The sequence below is a fragment of the Mirounga leonina genome, unplaced genomic scaffold (assembly GCF_011800145.1).
Source record: "Mirounga leonina isolate KUSES-001 unplaced genomic scaffold, KU_Mleo_1.0 Mir_204, whole genome shotgun sequence".
In the NCBI taxonomy this organism is placed as follows: domain Eukaryota; kingdom Metazoa; phylum Chordata; class Mammalia; order Carnivora; family Phocidae; genus Mirounga; species Mirounga leonina.
Genome location: NW_023270513.1, coordinates 1,242,556 through 1,257,682, shown reverse-complemented (window position 1 = coordinate 1,257,682; position 15,127 = coordinate 1,242,556). Strand labels below are relative to the sequence as shown.

Sequence of the window (15,127 nt, the reverse complement as noted above, 5' to 3'; positions counted from 1 at the left end):
GGCCCTTTGCTTTGTTTACATCTGTTGTTGAACCCCACCTCCAGTGAACTTTTAATTTCAGTTATTATACTTTTAGGTGCTCAATTTCTATCTTTAAATATAATTTCTATCTTATTGATATTCTCATTTTGTTCATACATTGCTTTTCTGGTTTCCTTTAGTTCTTTGACCATAGTTTCCATTAGTCCTTTGAGTATATTTAAGACAGTTGATTTAAAGTCTTTGTCTAGTAAGTCTAATATTTGAGCTTCCTTTTTTCCCCCTTTGAATGGGCCATATTTTTTTTCTCTTTGTATGCATTTGTGATATTTGTTGAAAAGTGCACATTTAAATATTATAATGTGGTAACCCTGTAAGAAGATTGTCCTCTTCCCCAGGGTTTGCTCTTCTTCATTGTTAAAGGTTGCAGTCCTCCATTTATTTAGTACATTTTCCAAGCTATTTTTGAAAAGATCATATTTGTTGTCATGTATGGCTACTGAAGACTCTGTTCCCTTTACCTTGTGTTCAGCTAGTGCTTTGACAGAGAGTTCCCTGAAAAGCAGGAGCATTTTAATGTGGCCTTTTTTCTTGATTCAATGTTTGCTTGGTTGCTATATAACTTTGACTCTTTTCCAGAGTTCTGGCAAAGTTGATACTGATGGTTTCTGTGTGCTTTCTGATGTTTCCATGGAGTGATGGGTTTGGAGCTCTGCCACTCTGCCAGTGTCACTTGGGTCTTTGCTTCTTGCCCATAGGTACCAAACAGTAGGGGTGGTGTCTCCAGCCTGGATATTCTTGGCCATAGGAAAAGTTGGTACCCTGTTGCTCTGTGCAGGGCGAAACCTCCATGTGTTGTGACTATTCTGAAGCAGGGTTGGTTTTTCTGGCAGCATGGTGAGATGGTTTAAAGGATTTGAGTCAGATTCCTAGAGAATCGTTGGAGTGCAGAGCTGCCTGGAGAAAGGGAGGGATGAGATCATGATAATACTTGTAATAATAGCTACCATTTAGGGAATGCTGACCACATGCCAGGTGCTGGCCTAAGTGCTTTGCATGTACTCAGTTCTTCCTCCTGGCAGACTACTGGGATTACCATCACTGAGGCCAGGGAAGGTAAGCCACTGCCCAAAGTAACACCGTAGAGCTGGGTTTGAACCCCAGGTCTATTTGACTTTAAGACCTCTTAATGGTAATTAAATGCTTCCTTTTTGAATCTCATGGGATTTACACTTTGACCTCAGAGACCCTGGCCACCTGTCCTATGGGCTCTCAGTAGAAGAAAGGGACATCTATGGCTCACACTTACTTCAGTTGCTGTAATTTTCAGTCCTGGATTTTCTACTTTTATAACTTCTATAACTTTATTGATATTCTCATTCATACATCATATTCTTGGTTTCCTTTAATTCTTCATCCATGATTTTCTTTAGCTCTTTTAGCATATTTGAGAGTTGATTTAAAGTCTGTGGCTCACTCCTGCCCTGGGCAGATTCCAAGAAGCTAGCAGCTAAGTGCCATGTTCCTTTATTCCCTTCATCTCCTGCCTCCCATACCACCACATTCTAACATAACAAAAATGAAGAGGATTGGAGTTATTTAACATGAAGGCGGGGAGGAGGGTAGTTGCTCTCTGCTTCCATTGAGGACAGAACCAGAAAAATCTGGTAGAAACCGCAATGGTCATTTTAATAATTAGTAATTTCTAGTTCAAGGCACTGTGTTCATTATATCTATTATCTCATTTACTCCTCACAAGAGCTCACAAGGTAGGTGCAATTTTTCCCATCTTAGAGATGAGGAAACTAAAACTTAGAAGAGTTAAGTAACTTGCCTAAAGTCACACAGTTTATAAGCAATAGGATTTCATTCATCCATTCAATCACCATTGGGTACCTACCAAGTGCTAGGCACTATTCTGGGCATTAAGCAAACAGAGATGGAGGCAGCCAATCATCAAATAAATATGAAATATGATACCTGGCAGTGATAAGTGCTTTGATGAAAACTAAAGGAAGGTTGTAGACTAAGGGGTATTTGTGAGTAGAGCTGAAGCGGGGGCTGTTGTAGCTAGGATGGTCAGAGCAGACCTCTTGGAGGAGGTGATCTTTGAGTAAAGATGAGAATGAAGGAAGGGAGGGCACCATGTGAAGATCTGGGGGAAGAATATCCTAAGGACAGGGAATTGCAAGGGCAAAGTCCCTGAGAAGGGAATGAGCTTGGTATGTTCAAGGAATAGTAAGGGGACAGTGTGGCTAGAGTAGAGTGGGTGAAGTGGGGAGTGAGGGGGGGATGTGGTTAGATGACATAGGGCTTCATCAGCCACAGTGAATACTTGGGGTTTGGTGTGATAAGAGGGCAAAGCAGGGTTTTAAACGGAAGAATTGCATGATATGAATGACATAACCATTTAAAATATATTCCCAGCTTCTCTGGAGAATGGAGTGTACAGGGCAACAGTGGAGTGGCAGGGAGACTGAGGAGGTGTGCAGCCATCCAGATAGACATAATGGAGGCTTTTGGCCCATGGTGGTAAGTGTTGCTGTTGTGCAAGGAATCAGATTGGGAATACAGTTGAGAGTTGGAGCTATCAGGTTTATTGAATAATTGGACAAGGTGGGTAAGAGAAAGAAAGGAGGCTCCCAGGTTATGGCCTGAGCATCTGGGTAAATGGTGGTATTGGACACTGATATGTAGAAGACTGAGGAAGGCAATTTGGGGCTTGGTTGCAAATTTGGGTTCTACCATGAGTGATTCCATGGGTCTGCGTTCTCCCTGAAATGTCTTCACAGTGCAGGGATTTATTCCCAGAACAAGGTACTGGGGAAAGACACTAAAAAAATCTCTGGCCTGTGTTCTTAAAAGATGGAAAGACAGACATTGTCTTGGCTGGTTGGGGCCTGACCTGCTCTGAGGTGCAGCCAAGCCAGATGGCCCCTTGAAGTCCCTCATGGCTTGAGGATTCTCTTCTGTGATCTATGACCTGGAGGTGGGAGTAAGAATTTTCTCTTTTAACTAACATTTTTCCTTTTCCACAGCCTGATCTCTTTTAGATCCAGTCTAATTTCTTACAGGCCTTGGGCTAATTTGCACAGCTGGGTTTTACATCTGGGTGATTGCCATCTGCACCAATTGCCTTGCTGGCTGCAGGCAGGATGAGACTGCAGCCCCAGGGCAGGCCACAAGCTTCTGGAACTGCCTTTTTGAGGGCACTCTGGGCTTGAGGATGGACTGGGCCCCCTGAGCCTGATGCCTGAGCCAGTCTGTTCTGTCCCCCCAGCTCCCAGTCAAGGAAGTCCTGAGCTTCAGCTTCAAGTGGACCTCATGGACACCAGCATCCTGGGAGGTCAAGAAACAGGTCTGGAGATGCACACACGTGCACACGCACACACACACACACAGAAATAATGCGACAGATATATAAGCAAGACAGCAAGAGACAGAGAGATAGAGACAGGGATAGAGAATCAGAGAGACAGAGACAGAGAGAAAACTCTGGGAGGGAGATGGACCGAGTAAGTGTGGGAAACAGTGAGAAGCCACAACAGAGAAAATGAAATCAAGGTAAAGAGGGAAACATGCTGAAGCAGACAGAGTAAGATAGAAAAGCCCAAAGAGACAGATAGACAACAGAGGAAGAGAATGGGAAACTTGTGGGAATGATGTGTTTGGAGGCCTGTGTCTAGCCTTAACACAGTATAAGGGCTTAATAATCTATGGCTATTAGTATTACCAATATTAGAAGAATGAGAGGATTTTGTCATTTTTGTACACCAATAACAGTTGAAAACCAGCAACCTCATATGGTTCAATCTTAACGTTATTATTTCATCCCATGGGACCCTAATAGGTGGTGGAGGCATGATCTTGAGTTGTAGGTATGTCATTTTCAGAGCTGAGTTTGAAAAAGATAGCTCTCGAAGGCAGCATGGATTTGAACAGGTAAGACTGGGGGCCAAGAGGTCAAGGAGGAAGAGGCTGGGCCAAGTGTCCAGGCTGGAGATACAGAGGGTCTGAAGTCTGGCAGGGACAGGAGGGTTGAAATGAGAGAAAGGGTATAATTAAAGGCATTTCCAATGAGCATTAATAGAACTCGGTGACAGATGGGTAGAGACGGTGAAGGGGAATTGGCTCAGTCCTTTTTTAGTTTTCAGGGCCAAACTCAGGCCCCATGGTCCTGCCAGGAAGCCTCCCTTGGCCCTTGCCCCCTGCCTAGGGTTCTCCCCCATCAGCCTCTGAGCTCTCACATTCAGCAGCATTGGGACAGAGTTTGCTTCAGACTCCTCAGGGGCTCCCTCACTAGGGGAGATACTACCTGGCACAGCGGTTGCAGCCCCACATGGGCTCTGGAGCCTGAGCTCTTCCATTGGAATCCACGTTCTGTATTCTGTGTCAGCTTGGGCAAACTACTTACTTTCTCTGAGTTTCACACATCCTACCTGCTTCAGAAGCTAGTGTGAGCATTAAATGGAGTAATACATGCAATGTGGTCAATAAGTGTTAGCTATTCTTATTATTATTGGCCATTAGTCATTGTTGATTTTTAGTGTTCTATATCCTCTTGGGCTGAAGCACATTAACTGCATCCAATTTCATTTATGTATCCATCCTCCCTCTCCAAGACTTAGCTCATAATGGGTCACAGAAAGTACTGGATGATTGTCTGGAGCCTTGATTCAAATCCCTTCTATTCATCAAACACTGCAGAAGCAACTCACAGCTTCTCTGCTGGCCCCTTGGTACACACACAGATGACAAAGACCTGGTCCCAGCCTGTGAAATACCCAATCTAATAATACTAATAAAATAACATTTATTGAGCTGTGTCTGTTCGAGCCTGATCAGGGAAGCAGAACCACTGTGAGTGATCTGAAGTAAGGCATTTATTATGGGGGTTAGAAGTTCCACCATCTTGGGAGCAGATGAAGAAACCTGTGGAAGGCTGTGAGCTCTGCATCTGGTGGTAGGACTAAAGTCATTGTAGGTGAGCAAGGCTGGCAGTCAGGAAGAAAAACTGAACATGAAATGGGAGAGAGTGAGGACAAATCAGAACCTACATCTTGTCTCTCACCACCTCCAGCCAAGACTTTGTGGGTGACCTGCAGAAGAAGCTTGGTGTCCTTCACCACAGAACTGCATGTGTTCCTGGCCCAGGACGCACTGAAGCTCAAGATCTGCGGAGCTGGGAGTGCTGTTGGCCTGACAGCTGCCCCATGCCAGCAAGGTGAGCCAGCAGAGTGATAACAACATAGGCCAGCTTCAGCAGCACCTCTTCATCAACCTGCAGAGAGCAATGGCTGATGCTGCATTTCTGCCTTCCAAATCTGTGTGAATTCGTCTTGTAGCCAACCCTTAGCCTGGAACCATACAAAGAAGGGAATTCTGAGGAAGGGGAAGGGGATTTCTGAATTACATAAAAGAGGATTCTGGGTCTCTCTTACCTTGTCCTCACCCAGAAAGAGAAGAGAGTTTTGCCCTTTGATAACATCTGTGAGAGTGGGGTTGTCAGTACCTGGTGTTTGGTGGGGATGGAGGGATGGGGCAGGGAACAGAAGCCGAGGAACTAATCCCTACAGAGGATGAGTTGGTGAGTGTGGTCCCCAGTCCAGTTGAGACGGAGGTGGTTTGGGCTTCATAATCCAGAAAATCAGTTCAATTCTCTATGTCACTTATGTGCACAGTCCCACGATTCCTGGTTCTTTGAGGACTTTCTAGGCACCCCTCCTCTGGCCTCCTCAGTTAAGTATGACATGGTTTCCATTAATTTTTCAGTTAAAATCAGGTTCAAATTCATTTTGTTTAGAGAGTTAGAGGAAAGTTTCATGGCACCCCATAAGATTCCCCCTGGAGTATCACTGGGCTGTCACCAATCCAAGGCCAGAATGGCGAAAAAGAAGGCAGAGAGGCAGCGAGCATGAGGGTGTGTGTGGCAAAGCAACCAGTTTTGAATTAGCCCTTGTTTGCTTTTATTTAGACCTCATTGAGACCACACTATAACCATGCCCTCCTCGAGGCCAAGAAAAGGAATAAGGAAAATAATATCCCTTGGGTGAGCAGCCCAGGGCTTAGTTTAGAGAATGAGATGCATCTATGTCTACCTTGCCCCTCTGATTACAAACGATTTGCATTTCAAAACAAACCATCTTTAATTCAGAACAAATGCTGTCCCTCTTGGTAGGGCCAGGCTGGGGCAAATTCCGGAGCTGATACAACTGCTGCCTGGGGTGGGAGCCTCAGCCCCTAGGAAGCCCTGAAGGGAGAGCAAGAGAGGAAGGAAGCACTGAGGCTGGGCCTGGGCTAGGCTGCCTGGCTTTTCAATCTTGACCTCACCACATGCTAGCTGTGTGACTTTGAGCAGATTCCTATACCTCTGGGTCTGTTTCTCCATCAGTAAAATGGGGATAAAATAATAGTGTCTGCCTCAGAGGATGTTTGTGCAGACACATAGAAGGCTCTCTGACACATTTTGTTGTTATTGTTGTTGTTGCTGTTGTTAATAACATTATTATTATTGATTGCATGAAGCACTGAGTTGTTTCATTTAATTCACGGCACAACCCTACAAAGTAGGTACAGTTCGCAGTTAAAGTATCTGAGGCTCAGATAGGCAAGTGACTGGTCAAGATCACACAGCAAGCGACGGAAAAATGATTTGATCCCATCTGTTTTCTCCTGCTATGTCACGAAAAGTGAGAGGAATTTAAGAGAGGTCCCAGTAACTACCGAGTCCAGAAAGGGAGTTCACCGCCAGCTGTGGTGTTTAGACGAGTCTTAACCAAGGAAATGGCATTTTGAGCTAGGTCTTGAAAATGGCTCAAATTTGAAGACATGAGAATTAGAAGAGGGGCAATGCAGCTGTGGGCACAGCACAGGATGTACATGGGGAACAAAGGATTGTTCCGTTGGGCTGAAGTGCGGAGGAGTCAGGCCTGGTTGAAGCCAGATTGTGGAAGAGCTTTGAATTCATTTGAATGTTGAAGCCAGATTGTGGAGAGCTTTGAATTCATTTATTTAGTCATTTATTTAGCCACTACTTGCTAAGTACCTACTACGTGCTGGGTCCCTTCCTGGATGCTGTGAACACAGCAGTGAGCAGAATAGATCAAAACCCTGCTCTCGGGGAGCTGGTGCTGCTGGCAGAGAGGAAGAATTCCTCATCAGGCTCCTGGGCACCTTCCCCAGCCTGTAGGTTTTGAAGCCCAGAGGGAGGACCTGGGCAGGCCCAGGGGGACTGTCAGCATGTTGGAAGGTAGACGGAGTAGGTCTACGAGGAGGAGTCCTGAGAAAACAGACCAAGTGGGGACTTGGAAGGCTCTGGAGGCTGAGCTATTTGGAGTGAAACGATGAGTAATGGGGAAACATGGGAAGTTCTTGCGAGGAAGAAAGGCAGCACCAGAGCTGTGCTTCAGGGACAGTACTCAGGAACCACGAACAGAATGGACTTTGAGTGGGAAGAGTAGACACCAGGAGGCACGGAACCATCATTCCAAGACTTAAGGATTCCCTGTAGAACTGGTCTAGTGTCAAATTAAAATGCAAGCCTCCTGTTCAAAAATTATTAAGAATGTCAAGACAGTGGCACCAGAGCATTAAACCAAGTGCAAGGCCTTTCTGAGCACTGGGCCTTACTGTGCACAAGGCTGTGTATGAGTGCCCAGATCACATGTCCTTGAAGCTGGCCCTGCTCCCAGACTTTACAGGTGTTACCACTCAGGACAGCTCCAAAAAGCCTCATGGAAACCAAGTTCACCTTCATCCACCCCCTAGGCACATCTGACATCCTCCCTTCCTTTCAAGCGGGATGGCTCCAGCCACCACTTGAAACCAACCAATTCTCAAGGCAGATGTTTCCTTCCAGGCCTTCCAAGAATTATCTGTCCTTGTTAATTCACTTATTCTTTTTTTAATCAAATATTTATTGGGGGGATATAGTAAAAAAGGTTATGTATCTTGGAATGTGACAGACATTGGTTTAAAACTAAGCCTCACTTCTCACCACCTGGGCAAGACCTTTAACCGGTGTGAGTCTCAGATTCATAAGTTATAAAATAGGGACAACATACATACTTACTTTGTAGTGCTGTCATAATGCTTAAATTAGACAATGAGTGTAAAATCACACTACAGTTCCCACATTACACAATATGTGTTCAATACATATTTGGTAGAGAGAACCAGGACTCAGAAGTCATTTTCTAGATCTGCCATTTCCTAGCTGTGACCCTGGGAAAGTCATTTCAAGTCTGAGGTTTTTTAATTTGCTCACTTGTAAAATCGGAACAATCATACACATTTCATAGGGTGGTTGTGATAAAAATATAGGCAAAGTGTTTAGTAGAGTAGTTGGTGCTCTTTCAGTGGAAATTCTCTCTCTCCTTAATATACATCCACTCACTTCCCCTCTCTGCCCACAGTGTGAGCCACAGTGATCCTGGTCACTCAAGGAACCCATCTCCCTCTGTATGGACCCCTCATTTGATTGCCAGGTTACCCCCGGGTGCCTTGGGCCCAGTCACTGACCTAGGCACAGAGTTCCTGAATCCCCAACTCTTGGCCATCTGGCTCTTTCATATCCCTGGGCCTCTCCCTGAGAAGCCCAATGGTGTTTGCTTCCCTCAAAACTTTCTCCGCACCTCTGGACCAGGTTTTTGTCCTGTTCCTTTTCCACAATGTTATCTTTAACTCAGCACAACCCCAGACCTGCCCATGGAGGTAGGAGCTGCTTCTTTCTAGAGCTCAGCATTCTAAGCCCACCTCTACCTGGGAAGGCTCAAACAGCATAAATTACAAATCCTCCCCCAACCCTCTTCTCTCAATTCCTTGGGTTGCTTCCTAGGCAAGTCATTAGGTACCTTTGGTTGGTGTGGCATGGGTGGTGGCAGGATGCAGAGTAGGCTTGCCTGCCAAGTTCCAGGCTTAAGAGCCTGATGAGCCAGAATATGGCTGGCCACAGTCCTGAGTCTCACAGGTGATGATGCCAGGCCAGAGGATTAGATGTGGCTGGCAGGAAGGATCAGGCAGACAGAAAATAGGCATCAGAAGGACAGGAGGGGGGTGGGGCACCTGGGTGGCTCAGTGGTTAAGCGTTTGCCTTGGGCTCAGGTCATGATCTCAGGATCCTGGGATCGAAGTTCCTGGGATTAAGCCCCGCATCAGGCTCCCTGCTCCGCGGGGAGCCTGCTTCTCCCTCTCCTGCTCCCCCTGCTTGTGTTCCCTCTCTTGCTGTGTCTCTCTCTGTCAAATAAATAAATAAATAAAGGAAGGAAGGAAGGAAGGAAGGAAGGAAGGAAGGAAGGAAGGAAGGAAGGAAGGACAGGAGGGTAAGGCTCTGGTGTCAGCTTCCATAGGCAGAGTCAGGCTGAGCCCAGTGCTGAGCAAGTCAGTAACATTAAAAAGCAGAAGCACAGGGGTGCCTGGGTGGATCAGTTGGTTAGGCGTCTGCCTTCAGCTTAGGTCATGATCGTGGGGTCTTGGAATCGAGCCCCACATCAGGCTCCCTGCTCAGTGGCGAGTCTGCTTCTCCCTCTGCCCTTCCCACCTCGTGCTCTCTCTCTCTCTCAAATAAATAAAATCTTTCAAAAAAGAAAGTTTTATATATATATATATACACTTCATATATGCTATATATATATATATAGCTATTTATTTTGTGGCTTTGCCATTCTTATAGAAGAACTATATATATACACATATATATATGTATATATACATATATATATATATATGTATGTGTATATATATATATATATATATATATATATATGCCAGAAGCACAGAGGGAAACTCCAGTGTTGGGGCAGAGACAGTTGGCTCTCTGCCCTGTTTGGTGAACTCACAGGGGTGCGTTCTAAACCACTCATTCATTCAATAGTTATTAAGCACCTACTATATGCCAGCCATTGTTTTAAGTGTTGAGGATACAGCAGAGAAGAGAAGACATTGCCTTATATTCTAGTGGTCAGATAAAGGCAATGCAATGTATCAACAAATATACAACTGGTAGGAAGTGATATGGAGAAAGGAAAGGCAGGTAAGAGGGGTAAAGAGTACTGGGTAGGATAGGGTGGTGGAGTTGCTATTTTATACCATGCAGTCAGGGAGAAGGCCTTTCCAAGAAGGTGACACTGGAGCAGAGATTGAAGGACATGAAGGTATGTTATATCAAGTTATATGGAAAGAGTGTCTCCAGTAGAGTGAAGAGCAAAGGCATAGAGGTGGGCATGTGCTCAGTGGGTTTCTGGTTAGTGGGCAAGGTAAAGTGGAATGCACAATGAAGCGAGTAGTGTGAGATGAATCAGAGAGGTGGCCTGGGGATAGATCCTATAGGGCCTTGTAAGTCATTTGGCTTTTATTCTGAGGAGAATGGAGCCATTGGAGGATTTTGAGCAGGCAATTGACAAGATCTGACATCTTGACAGAAACACAATGGCTATTGTGAGGTAAATGGATAGCATGGAGGACAGGAGTGGATGAAGAGAAAGCAGTAAGGAGGCTTTGGTATTGTCCCAATGAGAGATGATGGTAGTTTGGACCAAAGTAGAAGTGAAGAAATGGTTTGAAAATGATTAGATTCTGGATCTCTTTGGAAGGCAGAGCCAACAGGACCTCCAGCTGGGGAGCAGGGAAAATGCAGGAGGGTAATTTGGCCTGTGTTAAGGGAAAGATGGAAGCACCACACCTCCAGAGACAGATCCTTTCTAACCAAGCCTCCAACAGCACCTTCCCCAACCCACTGTTTTGTGCCTAGCAGAATTATCAAGTAGTTGGTGGAGCAGTGCCCTACAAGGGCATAGTGTCTTAAGTTGGCCTGTAAGGCACAATTGCAGATAGTCAAAATTACTTTGGGAATCTTTTCAATTACCCACGAAGTTGAAACCAATCACTGCCTCCTGAGTTGAGCCTCATTTGAAGCTATTAGGAGCCATGTGACATGAAAAAAGTATTAAAGATGTCCACTGTACTTGGTATGGTGAGATGCTGGTGAGAGGCTGGAAGCTTATGAGGCAGATAATGAGAGAATGGCAAAGCCACAAAATAAATAGCTACATGGTGCTACTCCACCAAGCTAGCTGTCTGGGAGGTGCGGACTCAAGTCATAACCCCTTGGAGAACTCAAGGAGTGAATGCTAGTTCCTTGGACTCCACCTCACAGACGTAACCCATCTAGTTCATGGGGCCAGAGATTCTCATGATAGGGCGCAAGAGGATGCCAAGGGACCACCTCCATCTACTCTTTGAATCACAAAGTGGACATCCAGTCCTTGTTCACCTGCCTTCAGTGATGGAACATTCACTATCTCCCTCCTCCTCAATTTTGAGCATGGACAGCTCTCGAGAAAATTCTTTTTTGGATTGAACTGAAGAACTCTGTTTCCCTGTGGCTTTCCCCCAGGAGTATCTGCCCCCTTAGGCCACACAGACACTGTCTGCTCCCTCTGCTCCCTCTGCCTATGACAGCCCTTCAGAACACTGAGAAAAGAGATCATATTCCCTTATTTCCTCTGTTCCATGAAGCTCTAGCTCCTTTATTAGCTTCTTATGGGATCTGAGCTTCAGCCCCTCACCAATCCTTCTGTACTTCCTCATGAATTCTACCTTTCCTGTTCCATTCTGAAGACCTCCTCAAAGGATCATCCATAAGGACCCAGTCTTCCCACACTGGATCCTGTAGGGCTCCCACCTGAGCCCTTGCCAGCTACCTGGCTTACCAACCTTTTCCTATAAGCAGGGACCAGAACCCATCTAAAACCTGCCCTGCCACATGCTGCTGCCCCTGCCTTTCCAAGCAAGAGCTGCACTTGGAACCCATGAATGTGGGGACTGGGAGCTCTTTCCCAGCATCTGCTTCCTAGACTGGTTCTCCCAAGTCAGTTGATGATGGTTACTTTCCTGAAGCTGCCCCTCTAGCTTCTCCCTTCTCTTCTGACTTGTCCATCTTCATATTTCTCACTCACTCCACTAAATACTCTGTATCTCATCCCCACACAGCTCTTCTCCCTCCCCCACTGGTGGGAGCAAGGCCCAAAGCACTCAGTTCTGGGGGCTCCCCCTTTTCCCCCATGAGGTCATACCAAGCTTGATTGCATCCAGACAGTCTGCCACTGCTGCCTCCCAGCCCATAGCCCCTGGAGGAGCCCTGGCACCCTCTTGGCTTGGCTTCTGTGCTGGTCCAGGCCCCAATTTCCTGCCCTGCCCATCAAGAGGAAGTGTCACCTCCCAACCTGAAGAGTGAGCCTCTTCTCCACTTCCTGCCACCCTAAGGCCGTGATGGATTCTCTCCAATCAGTCACGATCCCCTTAGCAGTAGATATCCCTTTGCTGAAACCTCCAGACAGGGCAGGAGGGTGGGGTTAGGGGTAGGGGTGGGTGGTCATCACAAGGGAGCAGACATGGGTTGGAGTTTCCTCAGGACCCTGCAGATTCAGGGGCAGGGGAAGCTAGGGATGGCCAGCACAAGACGTGAGAGCAAGATTGACCTCTACATCTGGCCCATGGGGACGGGGGTCAGGGGTCAAGTCTGGTGAGCTCTTCTGTCCTCCCTGCCCCTCCTGTGGCATCAGAAGCTCTGCTTCCCGCTCCAAAACCCAGACAGCATGTGGCAAGCAGCTGGCCGGAGGTTCTGTGCAAAGTTATGGTTGTGGCTCACCAGCGTCAGGCCTGAAAATGGATGAGCCTCTGTGTGGCTAGGGAGGTGGGCTCTAGTGGGTAGAGTTCTAGCCCCAGGGATGGCTGCCTTCCCTTCTGTAGTCTGTCTTTGGACCAAACTGCTGGGCTTGGGGCCCAGTGACAACTCTTTGATTCTTATTCAGTATATCTCTGCTGACTTTTACTACCAGCATCAGACTCCTCTGATCCTTCCCTGGAAGACCAAGCAGGGAGTACAGGGCCCTACGTAGTTGCTTCCCTATCCCAGGCAAAGTCTCCGGAAAGTTGCTTTGCCTTCTCCCAACACCAGCTCTGTCCCAAAATAAGAATAAGAATGATAATAATAAAATATTCTGCCTAATGAAGAGTACCAATGAGGTAGGTATTATTATTCAAACCATTTTACAGATGAGCAAACTGAGGCTCGGAGAGGAAAGTTACTTTCCACAGATGTAGGAAGAAGTGAAGATAAGATTTAAACACAAATTTGTAGCTCCAGGAAGTTGTTCCTGTTCCATCATTTCCAGCCCCTCTGCATTCACAGTTCTCCTTGCCCCCTTTCCCACTTCTTCATCTTGTTTCCTCTTTCCCCTCTCCTTGCCTGCTCCTCACACCTATCCCAATCTCTGTTTTGTGTCCTCCCTCCATCTCCCAACCCTGCCCCCCACCCCAAACTGCATGTAAGCCAGCCAGCGGCCAGCTCACCTCCTTGGCTGAAACGTGGAGTTCAGCTGCTCCAGACACACGTTTTTACCAGAGCAGATAAGGTTTCACCATTGGGGCAGTGAGCAATTTATTTCTGAGTCTGAAGTGGGGAAGGTGGGGGAGTCCTAGAATTTAGCCTGCTGAAGCAAAAAAGAAGTGAGGAAGTGTGTGTCTGGTGTGTGTGTGTGTGTGTGTGTGTGTGTGTGTAGAGGAATGGGGGGAGGGAGAACCAGACCTGAGGATAGTGGAAAACAATGGAAGCTTGCTGGCTCCTCTTCACTCCTAAACAGAGAAACACAATTAAAGAGAATGGAATGTAGCAGAATTTAGGGCAGATACACTGGGCTGTCCCTACCTTTTCAACTACTGCAGTCCAGCTACCATGCTCATCAGTACTGAAAAATGCTCTTAATGAAAGTTGCCAAGGACCTTTTAATCACCAAATCTGCTGAACACTTTCTCTTCCCTATATTTGACTTCACAACATTTGACACAGTTGATTACCCTCTCCTTTTGGCAATACTTTTTCTTGGCTTTTTTGCCCCTGTACCTTCTAGATGTACTTCCTATTTCTCTGATCCAATTCTGATCAGTGTCCTTGACAGGCTTTCTCCTGCACTACTCATTCCTGAAAGTTTCCCCAGACCCTATCCTCAGCTCTCTTTTTTTCTCATGCCATGCTTTTGCTCTAGGTCAGCTCACCCACTCCTGTGGCTTCAGTAACTGTCTTTTTGCCAATATCTCCATATATCTAGGTCTGGAGTGGAGCTCCAAGGTCTGCCACTTCCTGACCACTATCTCAATCTCGATGGCCCATGAACACTTCAAATTCCACATGGCCAATCTAGAATTCAACTGGTCTCCAAATTGTGTCTTCACTTGTGACTTTGGGCCAATAATGGGCATCAACAGCAACCCAATTGTGCCAGCCAGAGTCTGCTTTCACATCCCCCTCTCTGCCATGCCTATAACTAATCAACCACAAACCCCCATTGCTCCCACATCCTAAATATACGAGAAAAAGTCCACTTCTCTTCATAGCTACATCCTGGTCCAAGCCTCCATCATCTCTCACCTAGACTACATTAACAGCCTTCTTAAAGGTCTCCTTGCTTCCATTCTTGCTTTTCAATAATCCAGAGTGATCTTATAAATTACAGAGAAATCATCTCCCTTCCTCTGCTTAACAACATTTACTATCCCCCTAGCAGTCTCGAGATTAGGTGCAGACTCTTACCTGGCTTGGTCCCAGCCTACTTCTCCAGTCTCATCTCTTGACATTTCCTCCCACCTCCCTCCCAGGTAGCCATTCCACATTCTACTGAGCTTCTTTATGCTCCTTCAGGAGCAAGCATCAAGTTCTTCTGAATGAGGTTGAGGCCAAAACTGAAGTGAGTACCAGCAGGGATGTGTGACATCTAGATATGGACAAAGGGTGTCTGTGGTGGAGCCAGACTCAAAGGTAGGGCCTCTTAAGTGTCATTGACTCATTACTGAGTTCTTCGAGTTCTGAGTAGGCCAGGAGCTCCTGCTGGAGCCTGAAGGAAGCCAAAGATGTTACTTCCCCTTTGGGGGAAAGAAGTTGCAGGACCCAGGGCTTCCTCCACCTTCTCAGGGGCCAAGATGATTTTGCACAAACCTAACCCCCCAATATCAGCTGCTAAGGTCACAGTCTGAGACTGGAGAAACACAAATCAAATAGGTGGTTCCTTTGTAGAAAACTGAGGAAGGCAGGCTGTGCCAAGTAGAGCAGGTCCTTAGTCAGGGGAGGCTCTGAAGGGAGGGGGTGGGGCAGGGG

General features: G+C 46.5%; 1 protein-coding gene across 1 annotated transcript in view; it reads left to right on the top strand.

Annotated features, from left to right (window-relative positions):
* Nucleotides 1-3,254: 3,254 nt before the first annotated feature.
* The window catches only part of LOC118025890, an 88,990-nt gene continuing 77,117 nt past the window's right edge, over nucleotides 3,255-15,127 (top strand). The window contains exons 1-2 of the mRNA XM_035028615.1: nucleotides 3,255-3,337; nucleotides 5,060-5,203. Coding sequence (XP_034884506.1) covers nucleotides 3,304-3,337; nucleotides 5,060-5,203 — 178 coding nt within the window. The 5' untranslated portion in view covers nucleotides 3,255-3,303. The remainder of the gene's footprint in view (nucleotides 3,338-5,059; nucleotides 5,204-15,127) is intronic.